Consider the following 13,301-nt stretch of genomic DNA (forward strand, 5'->3'; position numbering starts at 1 on the left):
ATAAAAATGTAAGCAGGGTTCTAGGGGTGCTTTCTTTGCATACCCTTTTACGGTACAAAAGTTTCACCGTCCGCGTTTGCTGGAAATAACGTGAACCACGCCATCAGTTTTGACAACTTATGCCACTATGTAAGAAGAGAGGTAACGTAAGGTAAACTTGAAATCGTTTGTCCACCGTACGAACTTATGCCATCACATTTCCCGTTGGCGCAACCACAGTCATATTACCGCAAGGGAACGCGGTCGTACATGTGTTGATGGCGCTGTCCTGCAGGAAGCTGCTGTGGCAGTACACCAACGTTACTTTGCACATCTTCAGACGTAGTTACAGCACGTCTCGTGATTCCGTCAAACGTTTACTTGAAGGTAGACTAGAAACTACCCGGAATGAAATAAAAGTTCAGGTATGTACAATAACGTAGCTGTATAACGTAGAGGGCGCTATTTACTTGACAGGATCAGGGCCAGGCCAGGAATGGATCAGGGCAAGGGGTCCACCATTGATCCCCAGGCCAGGGTCCATGGTTTCAACCATAGACTATGGAGGTACCTGCATGTATAGACCAACGGCCAATTGAAGGTAGCACACAGACAGATCTGAGTGCTACCTCCACGCTCAGACAAGATAGGGTTATGGGGTCTTTCTCAGGATCATCTCTTCCTACCTCCAGGTTAGGATAGGGGGATGTAGACTGTAGTCAAGCCATTTACATATACCTGAATATAGCCTTCAGCACAGGCCTGCAAAACTTACAACAGAAAGCTGACTAAATTCAGTCCTGTTTGGGACTACATGTATTGCAAATTAAAACCACCTCTTTGGCTAAATGTTTTATTATTTGACATACAATACCCACCTCTGTGATTTAAATGCCCCTAGAAATTTAACAAGCTGTGGTTGAGGCCACATATTGTTGAGAGCACACAAACTTATATACAAGTACATACAATGTTACCCGTGAGGTACATGTAGCATGCTGTCAAAATTATCATGTGGGTTCTGTGGGAGCTGGCCTCATCACAAAATATCTTCGCCCAGAACCATGTCATGAGCTGCCATGGTCATCCCAAATGTTATGTTCAGCTTCTTCCCAAAACCACCATCATGTCTTAAACTGTTCAGTCCAAAGACATCAACACCCAGTTTCTTATTTCACAAAGTTTATGTTGCTTATCCATTTAATCAGCAAGAATATGATGCATCATACCATGCAGTGCCATGAGATCTATAACATCATTTGGATTTTGGTGAAATTGGAACAATGATAGCAAATCATCATATTGAGACATTTTGACCATTGAAGTGTTAACAACTTTTGCTTCCCACTCAAACTGATTCTGTCGTTGTTGAACACACTCATATGAAACACATACCACAAAATATAAATTTTAGCCTCATTTTGTGTTGCAGTGAAAATTTGATGAAATATCCATGATTTGTAGTGGATCTGTATGAGGCTTATCTACTTTGTTGATCACTAAGTTTGACAGAAAGCAGTTTTCGCAGAGACTGAATGGGAATTAGTGGTATGGGACAAAGTGGTTTTAGATGAACATGGTTTGTTGAATGAATGAACAATTAACTGCTTATACCGGGTCTTACACCAGCCATATCCGTTTTCCAAGATTGCAACCTAAGATTAGTTTACACATAACAGCTAATTAAAAGAGTTTAAATTTGATGACTTGGTATTACAGTCAACAATAGGCCAACAATGACAAATAAAATATGATCATTTTATGTCACAAGCATATCGCATGATACAGCTTCATGCTGTTCATGAATTTTCTCAGGACTTCCTTCTCTTTTGGAAATTTAGCGACTGTGTAACTTAATTGAACTTTACTTTTCTCTCAGGGCTGGGTACGTTCCTTGAGATCTCATAAAGGCATTACATTTGTTGACGTCAATGATGGATCTTGTCTGCAAAATATTCAAGTCACTCTCCAGCCAGAGTCGATTCCAAGGTGAAAATGAGAAGATATTCACAGTACTTCGTAAGATTTTTCTGTGCAGTGAACCACACACACTAGTTTGCTTGTCCACGTACAGTTGTTCACATTCTGTAATTTATTGAAAAACTAAAAACTTTCATAAGAATTCAGTACTGATAAGTTTCAACACCTTAAGCTTGGAATTTGATGTAATACTATATAATAGCACCCACTGAAGCAAAATTTACAAATGAGTATTGTATTATGAGAATGTAATGATAATAAATCATATATTCATAAATAACACATCATGCACTAAGTTTGCAGATGTCGACTAACATCATCATCTTTCAGATGCATGGACAATCGAAATCTGTCTGTGAGATCATCATGCTAATTTAGATATTCTATATTTTTGTCCCCACAGTGACTTGACCTATGGATCTTCTGTAGAAATAGAGGGTACACTTGTACCAAGTACCCACAAAGGTCAAAGGGTAGAGGTCAAGGCTGAGAAAGTTCAAGTGATTGGCCCCTGTAATCATGAAGTAAGATAAAGCGTCACTCAGAAGCTCCTTATTATTTAATTTGTACTTGTATCATACTCTTTCTGCAGTCATTACTATTCCTGACTGTGGTCCAAAGTTAACCTGTAGTGCAGTTTCTTTTACATGTGAGCCTTTGCAAAGATGATCGTTTGAACGGAAAAGGATAATTTTGTTTTAGCAGTGAACACCATCATCAAATTACGTGGCATAATGAAAGGAATTAATTTCCACCCACTTCATCTTCTAATAAAGGATGGAAGGAAAACATAAAATATCCCATGGCTTTGTATCTGTTCCTAAAACATTTGAAAAATCTAATTGTAAAATATCTGCCGTATATCTGGTCATTTCTTGAAGGAGTATCCTTTCAAAGTGAAGACAAGACATTCACTCGACTATATCAGACAGTATTCACATCTGAGATGCCGCACAAACGTCTTCGGTGCCCTTCTGAGGGTTCGGAATGCTGCCACCATGGCGATACACTCATACTTCCAAGACAATGATTTTGTTCTCATTAATACTCCAATTATCACTTCAAATGACTGTGAAGGTGCTGGGGAACTCTTTCAAGTTGAGGTGAGATCTTGGCAGTATCTAAAATTAAGATTTTGAGATAAAATATGTATATATTCTATCTTGTATCTTGTGACTTTCATTAGATTGTTGTGCAATGACAAGTTTTGCAGAGAAGTCGTACGTATTTCTTTCAGGAATGTGTTGTTTTGTATAATATTCAGACAGAAATTTACTTATGATACTTTCTTTATTTGCAGAGGCACAATTACACAAGAGCAAATGAGGCAGGAAAAATTCAGAAAAATTCAAGAAAAAACTTTTAAAAAGTCATCCGTCTTTAAAAAATCACAATTTAATCTGTAAGATTAATCATCATATGTTAAGTATTTTTGTAACATTTTCAATTTTGAATTTTCACTTTCACCACATGGTGTAGTTTGAGAGTATACTCAAGAATTAAAATCACACAAATATTAGAGCTTTCATGTTTGGAGAGAAGGCATCGTATACTTCACATTTCTAAGAATAGGACAAAATTATCAGAAATACTTTGAGTTGGTGTATAACAGCATGGATATTATCTGTCATGCTGCATTGAAATATACTTTTTATTTTAAAGCCTACTAACAAAGTGCAGAGCACGGAAATAGAGCCAAACAATGATTCAAATAATGCTTCAGAGAATTTCTTTGGTAAACCAGCATATCTGACCGTGTCGGGACAGCTCCACCTAGAAGTCATGGCAAGGTAAGATAGAACAATCAAAGATTCTTCGATCAAAAACAGATAGAAAAGTTTAGTTTGTTACTACTGGCACCTCTCAGAGCAACCGTAGTGATATCCCTGCTTGCTGACCGGTGTTTGGTCTTCACAAATTCATAGTGGAACGTATGTCCTGTCACCACGTAGTGTTTGGCCTAAACCCATTGTTGTTTGCATTGGTACAACCAGACTTCCAGGAAGGGAACTCAAGATGAAAGCAAAAAAATATATTATATTATTATAAACTTTATTTCGGACTCATTGTCCATATAACAACAAAAGAAAATCTGGTGATAAATATACACAGCTTGGTTAAGTTATACAAAAAGAAGCTTATTCCATAACTTTATCATTTCAGAGTTAAATATAATGAGTCATACACACATCGTACAATATCATTACTGCTTCTTAGAAGTCTTGCTTTAAACCATAAATTTGCCTTCGCAGCAAGGCATCAAAGTTATTGATTCTGTAGATATAAACATAGAGCTTGCACTACTACGTTTATCATAACCCAATAAAAGACGAGCAGCATTATTATAAGCAACTTTCAATTTCCTCATAATATTAACAGAATATTTCATCCAAATTGGACCGCCATACAATTGATAACAATATGTTTTGAAAAGAACACTCTTGACTTCAAAGGTACATCGAGAAAATTTTCTCATAAGCATATTAGCTGATATATAAAAGCATCTCATCTGTCGCTCGATATCGTCATCATCACGAAAGTGATCGTTGAGAACAAAACCCAAATGTGTCTTCTTTGTGACAAATACTAATTTAACTCCATTGAGATACACAGAAGGAATGTGACGAATCATAGAAGAATCGCATCTCACACACATACATTTGGTCTTTTTGTTATTAAATAAAATATCATGAGTATCACCATAGTCACTACAAATATTGACTCAACTTCTGAGTTCCCTTGACAGAAGGACTAATCAGACAAATATCATCAGCATACATTAAATGATTGACGAAAAGTCCTCCAATGTTACAACCTGTTTGGAATTAGACAGCATAAAGCTCAAATGATCAATATAGATATTAAAAAGCTTCGGTGACAAGATTCCACCTTGCTTTACACGATTGGAGACAGTAAAACCACTGGAGGTACATGCACCCCAGCGATATAAAAGTCTGTTGAGTTCGATACCATCTCAGGAGAAATCTGACATAATACACTGGTACTTTGCGATCAATCAACTTTTTGAAGAGAACCCAATGGTTGACTCTGTCAAATGCCTTGGAGGCGTCCATGAAAGTGACAATGACATTACTACCATGCTTTCTATAGTAGTTGATTACTTCTTTAAGTACAAAGACACACATATCGGTCGAGTGACCAGATTTGAAACCAAACTGGTAATGTGACGTTTCAAGAGAACATTCAATATTTCTAAGTAAAATTAATTCCATAAGCTTAGAAGCAACAGTCGAAACTGCAATCGGACGATAGTTACTTTTGTCATTGATATTGTTGTTTTTGTCCTTTATGATGGGAACTAAAACAGTATCGGAAAGGCGACTAGGGCAAACATTATGCACAAACATCGCCGTAAAACACATACTGAGTAAAATGGAAACTTTACTGCTAGCATACATAAAATGCTCAGCTGAGAGATAGTCAGGGCCAGCAGATTTACCAGCCTGTAGTTTCCCTATGGCATCACTAATGTCACTGGGGTAAACAATGAAATCATTATCGAGAGTACACTTTTCAACAACATCTAACACAAACTTCTGGTCATGTGTCGTATTCACTGAGTTGTAAACGCCATAGTAATGGTTACGCCACATATCAGCAATATTAGCTTCGCCAGTACAGCCACCCACATTGTTTGGCCTGGACGAACACTTTTTACTATTAATGGAGTGCCAAATTTTTTTGTGATTTCCACCAAAAAGATTTTTGGCCATAGCATCTGCTTTCATTTGCTCTTCATTAGCTCGACACGCCCGTAACGCATACTTAAAGCGAGCATGAGTACAACGTTTAAAATCATACAGTGGACCATGCTTGGGTTTACCAGACTCACGCCATAATTTAAATGCGTCACGGGCAATTTCATGAATCTCTTTTAAATGGTCATTCCAACCAACAACTGCACATCCTTTACTATTTTCTGTACTTGAGCTAATTCGAGTGCCAGCAAAATGTAAACTATTAATGATATTGTCATAAAAATCAGAAATACTGTCAGCATGATTCTTGTCTTTACAGTGAATATCTTTACAGCATAATGAATCAGTAGGAATATTAATATCTGCAAGAAGTCTGTCTGAGACAGCAGTGTACATATCGCGTTGTTTGATGCTGACCCTAGACCAGTTTATGAATATCCACAATTGAAATGAGTGTAGAGAAAACCCTTCTGCATCCATAAAGCTCATATACCGCTAATAAAAAAATACTAAAAGTGTATGTATATAACTGTAAATACTAAAAATACTAGAAATCAATTGAACACTAGCAAATATCATATATTTCTATTACATATACTTTAATTTATTGTCTGTCAGATTCATATGTCTGTAATGAAAGATTTCTTGTGGTTTGTGTCTTATCAGCGCATTGTCCAAGGTATACACTTTTGGACCAACGTTCAGAGCAGAGAACTCACAGACACGGAGACATCTGGCAGAATTCTACATGGTAGAGGCAGAAATTGCATTTACTCAAGGTCTAGAGGATATTATGCAGGTAATTGCTGTACTGATCTGCTTTTTGTACTTTGATAAGAATTTTGAAAGTTCCCATAAGAAGTTCACTACTTTTGTTGACAAAGATGATGTGAACTGTTATACGCTCTTAGAGATATAAATGAAACAATCAGTATTTTTTGTATGCAGGAGGTCTTTTGTCACACTATTATTGGACATAATACGCTTTTAATCTGCAAGTTTTCTGTGAAGCTTTCACCACATGAGTTTATTTCATCATTTTCAGGTGATGGAAGGTTGCGTAAAGAGGGCAGCTCAGAGAACTCTTGACAAGTGTTCAGAGGACGTTGAACTCTTTTTCAAGTACATTGCCCCAAATCAAAGGGTAATTATTTGATTTGTTTTATCATCATTAGAGATATTGATTGTTAGTTTTGGAGACAATCCGAGAAGTCAGACATGCAAACATGACAATATTTGAGCTGTGCACAACTTGTGTATGGCTCACCATTTTGATCAAATATTCTGTAGTAGCTGACCATATTTACTAAACACTCTTCTTAATTGCCATTGTAAATCACTTTCTTGTGCAAATTTGTGTTTATCTGGCAGCAAAATGTATAATTCAGTTCGGATGTAGTAATAATAAGGTCATGTAGGGGTCATGAAACTTGCCAGTTCAGTTGTTATGAAAGATACATGTATTGATCAATCACCAAGCATAGTCTCTGACTTTATAATGAAGATTTATTGATAAGGGTTGTCCTGTTTGAAGTATTATTAAGATAGTTGTGATCACAGAAATGAAAAATTCAACCAAATAGGATGTAGCCTTTTCATTAGAGTGACATCTATTGTTGATTTCAAAGTCATAAGCAGATTTATCATAGCTGCTTGGTTTTACCTTTGGCTGTAGCAATTATTTGTAAGAGAGAAAAAAAATTATGTTTTAGTCAAATCATACTGACCAATACATTATTTACTTATTATATTGCAGAAGATTCTTAATGTTATTCTTCAGAAACCATTTGTAAGGTAATTAAGTCTTTATTACTTCCTTTTCGTCTTCCTTTTATGTTCAAGATACATTGAATTTGGGCAGAAATGTGTTACATACTCACTTCCTTTATATCTTTATTGATTTCCAAAATTTCAGTACCCAGGCAAAAACGTTTTCAATGTCACCCTTTAGCTTCCTGTTGTCGTAAACTATTCCATGATTTAGTTCATTCTCATACGCCAAAATCCATGAAATCAAATTCAAAGGATGCGATGATATTGATTGCCATCAAATTTTAATACCAAGTGAAGAACAAAAGGTGAAATGAGACTGATAACGGGGTAATGTGTGAGGAGTCTGAGGTCATTTCTTGATCTACCAACAGGTTAAGTTACACAGATGCAATACAAATTCTGCAAAAGAAGAAGGGGAAATTCAAGTTTCCAACAGAGGTATTCATGCATTCTTACAAAATATCAAACACTGTACGAAGTATCTGTAATTAACATGTTCTACAGGAATCCACAAGGTGGCAGTTTATACAAATGGTACACCGTCCATGAATGATTTTTATACGACCAACAGTTGACAATGCAAAATGGCATGTAGCACGATGAAAGAAATGCAACAACACCTGTAACAATTTATGACCAAATTTATTTAATTAAACTCATTTATTTATTGAAAAATTTTGAAATATTGATAACCATTTCAGACTTCAAAATAAATGATGTTTTTACTCATTGCGTTTGTCACATATAGTCTGTATTCAGTCATGCAAAGCACAGGAAAGAGAGTACATCCCATGGTAGCCAGCTTGAAAGAACAAAATTTCATTGCAACAGAGTTTCCATATACTCATGCCATGAATACAAATTTTGCCATTTATTGAGGATGAAATTGTCACTTCTACACCATTCAGGGTGTTCTAGGCTAACATATAGCTGTGGCTGGAGATGCCAATATATTGTTAGATGAGCCATGCCAGCATCATATGCAAAGTGCTTGCCTCAAACTCCACCCAGAATAGATGAAAGTGCACTTTTTCTAAGATAAAAATTAAGTTTGGTATGTCAAAATTATTTTTCATTTTGAGGGCATTGAGAAAGGTATGTGTCAGTGTGTTGTGTAAATTTAACAAGGCACAAGGAATCTTGTGAGATATTCTCATCCTTTGACATCTGGTACTTTCTCTCATTTCTTCAAGTGGGGTTGTGATCTGCAGAGTGAGCATGAGAATTACCTTGTTCAGCACTGTGGTGATACCCCAGTCTTTGTAACAGATTACCCAGCATGCATCAAACCATTTTACGCAAGGGAAAACCAAGATGACCCTGCTACAGTAAGTTTTTCTTCACCGATCCATGTTTAGTTTATGATACAATACATTGATTGTCCCCTTTTGTGGAGGGACCATGCATAATACAAGCAATCAAAACATCTGTGAGGGGGTTTCTTCATTTAAACATAAAAAAGACTAGATTTAAAAAAAAAAGTTGTGGGTAACAAATATTAATTTATCATTAAAATCAATTTTTTCTGTAGCAGTGTCTGCAGGTAGGAGGAAAGCAAATAGGAAAAAAAATCATCTTTACTAGATCAAATATTTTGGCTCATTTTGTAGCTTTTTATAGCTAATACAGCAATGAATGAACACCCCATGAAACACAAGATATCAAGAAAGAATGCAATGTCATGACATTTCATTTCAGGTTGCCGCTGTGGATTTGCTGGTCCCAGGGGTTGGTGAGTTATTTGGAGGCAGTCTAAGGGAGGAAAGGCTGGATATACTACAAGAAAAACTTCAAAAGTTTGGATTGAAGGAAGAATATGACTGGTAAGCTATAATGTCAATAGGACATAGACATGACTTTTGAGTGTGCTTCTTATTCTTTTAAATGAGTCACCACCTCCGCCGCCCCATAGAACACCGTTCCTAGTTGCTGCATCACAGATGGTAACTAATGAAATGCAGCTGTGATTTCAATTATGTTCATCACAGGTTTCAGAATCTTGTCTTTCAAACTTGTAATGCCTTTTTTATTGAACTTTTATGTATATCGACTTATATGTTTTTTTGTCAGGTACCTTGATTTACGTCGCCATGGATCCGTCTCTCATGGTGGCTTTGGCATGGGATTTGAAAGGTTCCTGCAGTGCATTCTGGGAATTGATAACATCAAGGACACCATCCCCTTCCCAAGATTCCCTCACTCGTGTCAGCTTTAACCTAAATCCCAGTCTACAAAATCTACTCCCACAGACCTTTGCACATGTCACTTGTCACTCTTACAAGTGTTATGTGGGTTTTCAAAAATTCCTTATTGTCATTTTTTCTTTGCCATGTGATAGACTTCTCTAAAGATTGCCCACCTTCAAATCTTATATTTCAAGTCGAATTTTCAAAATCACATACAAGTGGGCTGGACTGTTTCCATGCTGTGAAGAACTTCCTGTAAAGACAGAAATCATCAGATCCAATACCATTTGCAACCATAAACCTGAAATATCTAAATTTTGATACAAATGTACAGGCAGTGATAGGGTTTTACCTTGATTTTGGAGGTAACCATTGTAATATTGTTGCAGTATTTTTTTTTCTTCCAAGCTAATTTTTCAGACTGTTTATAAATTCTGCTCAGAAGGCATAAAATAGGTTTTTTGTTTTTATGTGTTGTTTTTTTTGTGAAGCTATTGTAGACATGATTTGTATTTTTATCAGTAAAGTTGATATTTTATTATAATATGCTTGGCTGGAATCAGGCAATCTGAATGGCTGGAGCCGGGGTTTATATTCTCAACAAGAAGACCTGCGCGCCGCGTAACATTTTTGAGCTCGCGCAAATTTCGAACGCCAACTTGAGAGTTCAACGCGCCGTAATGTCGAACAAGTCTATGGCTTCAGATTGTTTTTGATCGTTAAATTTAAGGCTAGTGCAGCTTGACGAACCAAAATATGAAGAGTTTCTGTAAGCAGCGGAGTCTGTGTAACAACATCACAATTTTTTAAAGTTTTATGAGCGTTTTTTTTAAAGAAAAAATTCTTCAAGTTCGATGTCTAATCGCGATATCGATGCGTTGCGTAACCGTAGTTTATGAATGCAACTGTGCACGCGCGCGCGTTCTGAAAGTTCTTTTTTAGAGTTTGTATGAGGCTGGGCGCTCCTGAACTGTTGTTCCAGCTTAGGCCCTAAATAACGAAATTGTGCACTTGTTTTTAACTTCAACATATTATAATGAGGTTATAAACGGTGCGCTCGGGCATTTGGTTGTGGATATAAGACCTCTGGGCTGAAAATTAGCATATTTGGGTGAAATAATCACCTCGCTTCGCTCGGTGATTATTTCCCGCCAAATATGCTAATTTTCAGCCCAGAGGTCTTATATCCGCAACCAAATACCCTCGCTTGCCGTTTATAACCTCTAAATATCATCTCTGTGGAACACAGCAGAGGGAAGACTACCTCTTAAAACTATGTCACGTGTATCAACCCTTTCATTGCAAAAGTCAATTTTTGTTGCTTTTGGAGAATATAATGCAAACATTTTATTCAGATCTGGACAATTCTTTTCAGATTTTTCCCAATTTGGTCAAAAACTGTAGCCAATGAAAAGTTATGTCTATTTGTCTAAAACTATCCCCCCAAAAATTACAGAAAAACATAAAAATTGGTATTGCTGTTACACTTAAATTTTGATGGGGAAAATTACAGAACTCAACAAAGGGTTAAATCAGTAACCATAGTATTTGTCATATATATATTTATCTCCCTTCCATCTGCACAGTTTATTGATGTGCCATACATGAATACCATATGGGGATTTGAATAAAAGCTGAATAAATTAATTTCACAAAATTATTGAACAACAAGAAGGATCTGTTTTATTATTTTCTGGATGTTTAACTACCCTTAGAGATGATGTGGCCAGTTAATATATTTACTCTGCATTCAGTCTGTTGAAATTTTATTGTCTCGATTGGTGACATCAGTGTAGTCACATAAATGTTGTATTGTTTGTTGACTGTAAATCATATGTATTGCTCAATATTGATGCATTGTTCGACACTTTTACTATTTCTGATCCTGCTGCATGAGAGAAACTGTCTGCAGATTCCATCCAATCTAAGTGTCTGATGTGTATGGATTTTCTCAGGAGGCAAGACAGCCGTTTAGAGAAGACACTATAAGTCAAGATGTTGATAGATCTGCATGATAACATGCTAATGAACCTTTCACTGTGCAAATTCTATGTATCCTTAGCCAGACAAAATCAAGGAGCCACGCAGTGTATGTATGAGATTTGTTATAGTTAAACTAGCAAATGTTTCATTCTAAAAGAGTCAAATTTAATCTCAGACTGGTTTTGATTTCGTACATAGTTATGCTTTGATAGAAATCAACTGCAAAGTTCCATATTGTTTGCAAATTTTCTGCAATTCTCAGTGCTTTAATGATATTATTCTTCAAGGAGAATTCAATAGCATACCAAAGTCACACTGGAGTTCAGTAGAATGTGGAACTGTCAGTAGGTGGGTTGACTTGGCCCACATGTGTATCAGACCTGTCATGTGGGGGCGCCCATCCCCCTCACCTTGCCACTGTTGAATGCAAATCTTGTCCCATGGGCCCTGAAACGCCATACAGGATTCTGCTGATGTCAAGCAAAAGTGCAAGTTCAGGGCAAGGTTGTCCCACATTCAACTTAAACTGTCACACTTTACAAGATGAAATATCTTTCCTACCAACTAGAATCAGAGACCAAGCTCTACAGTTTAACTGCTAGTGTATCACTGGTATATTTTCCTGATTATGTGAGATAAAAAGATGCACTTCATCAACAGAACTGATGGAAATTTAGATGTGTGGTGAAGCCCTTGAATGTTGTGTCCTCTATTGACCTATTGCAGACTTACAGTATGCAATTTAGTCTTCATTCAGATTGCTGTAGACATGTGCCAATATGTGCCTGCATACTATATTGACACCATACCCTATGAACTCAAATGCAAGGAAATTTTGCATTTTACATGACAGGCCTGATGACAAGAAAGATAAGGAAAGTACTAAATTGACTTGGTAAGCTCAGAAGTAAGAAGTGTGGTAATGTTACTTTTTCACTTTCTTGGAGTTTGAGATTTAATATTTTTGCACTATTGGTTTAAACATTTTTATCTGCTACATAAAAGCTTAAGGGAGAGCATGACCCCAACTGCTAAATTTGAAAAACACCTGTAATCTAACAATTTGCAATGACTTACATCACATTTTGAGACCTTTAATTACCATAAGTAACTATAGTATTAATACATAATTAAGAGTGGCAATGTTCTGCTCACACAAGATGTTACAGATACACTATGAGGTTCAGTAATATTGTACATCAAAAGCAGAAAACGCTGTATTATATATATAATACAGTAGGATAGCACTACAGGCATGTAAAATTGATGACCAGCAGGCTTGCTGTTGAGATTTCTGCATTCTGATTGGCACAATTCAAGATAATGATTATTAATATTATTTTTTATAGATCTATCACGAGCATTATTCATGCCACTATTCTCAAAATTGCAAATATCAAACTAGTATCCAGTTAGGGTGCTGGAGGACTGGATGCATATGGTCAGATTTTGTTGGACCGACAGTGAAAACAATTTTAGCTGCTGTATTTAACAGATTTTATATAAGGAGGGGGGGGGGGTTGCTGTTTTTAATGCATGAAAATTGGAGAGGGTCACTAGTTTTTTGCAAACACTTTTTGAGGGAAAATTTTGTGCACAGCAGTCAATTCAAAAATACCAGCCTTCCCCCCTGTAATTTTTGTTCAGTCCCTGCATGTCGCGGTCAATATCAACATGATCT

At 36.5% G+C, this 13,301-nt stretch overlaps 1 protein-coding gene across 3 annotated transcripts; it reads left to right on the plus strand.

The window, feature by feature from the left end:
• The first annotated feature begins 26 nt into the window (after window positions 1–26).
• LOC139131711 (asparaginyl-tRNA synthetase-like) lies at window positions 27–12,472 on the plus strand. Of its 3 annotated transcripts, XM_070697902.1 has the most exons (12): window positions 48–404; window positions 1,859–1,968; window positions 2,363–2,483; window positions 2,841–3,062; window positions 3,622–3,749; window positions 6,345–6,477; window positions 6,724–6,822; window positions 7,435–7,472; window positions 7,823–7,889; window positions 8,645–8,779; window positions 9,150–9,274; window positions 9,522–10,748. In XM_070697902.1, the coding sequence occupies exons 1-12, from the start codon at window positions 258–260 to the stop codon at window positions 9,664–9,666; spliced, it is 1,470 nt and encodes a 489-aa protein (XP_070554003.1). In that variant the 5' UTR covers window positions 48–257; the 3' UTR covers window positions 9,667–10,748. The 3 variants fall into 3 exon arrangements, with proteins under 3 accessions (XP_070554005.1, XP_070554004.1, XP_070554003.1); XM_070697904.1 differs by lacking the exon at window positions 1,859–1,968 and having other exon boundaries at window positions 27–151; window positions 9,522–10,749; XM_070697903.1 differs by lacking the exon at window positions 2,841–3,062 and having other exon boundaries at window positions 46–404; window positions 9,522–12,472.
• Window positions 12,473–13,301: the final 829 nt, after the last annotated feature.

The sequence above is a fragment of the Ptychodera flava genome, chromosome 4, assembly GCF_041260155.1.
Source record: "Ptychodera flava strain L36383 chromosome 4, AS_Pfla_20210202, whole genome shotgun sequence".
NCBI classification, from domain to species: domain Eukaryota; kingdom Metazoa; phylum Hemichordata; class Enteropneusta; family Ptychoderidae; genus Ptychodera; species Ptychodera flava.

Bases quoted from the DNA above. Each gene is read 5' to 3' on its own strand.
- LOC139131711 (XM_070697902.1), top strand. From the start codon at position 258: ATGGCGCTGTCCTGCAGGAAGCTGCTGTGGCAGTACACCAACGTTACT. The intron at 1,969-2,362 runs GTGAAAATGAGA...TTGTCCCCACAG, and splicing joins CAGCCAGAGTCGATTCCAAG to TGACTTGACCTATGGATCTT. The intron at 7,473-7,822 runs GTAATTAAGTCT...ATCTACCAACAG, and splicing joins CTTCAGAAACCATTTGTAAG to GTTAAGTTACACAGATGCAA.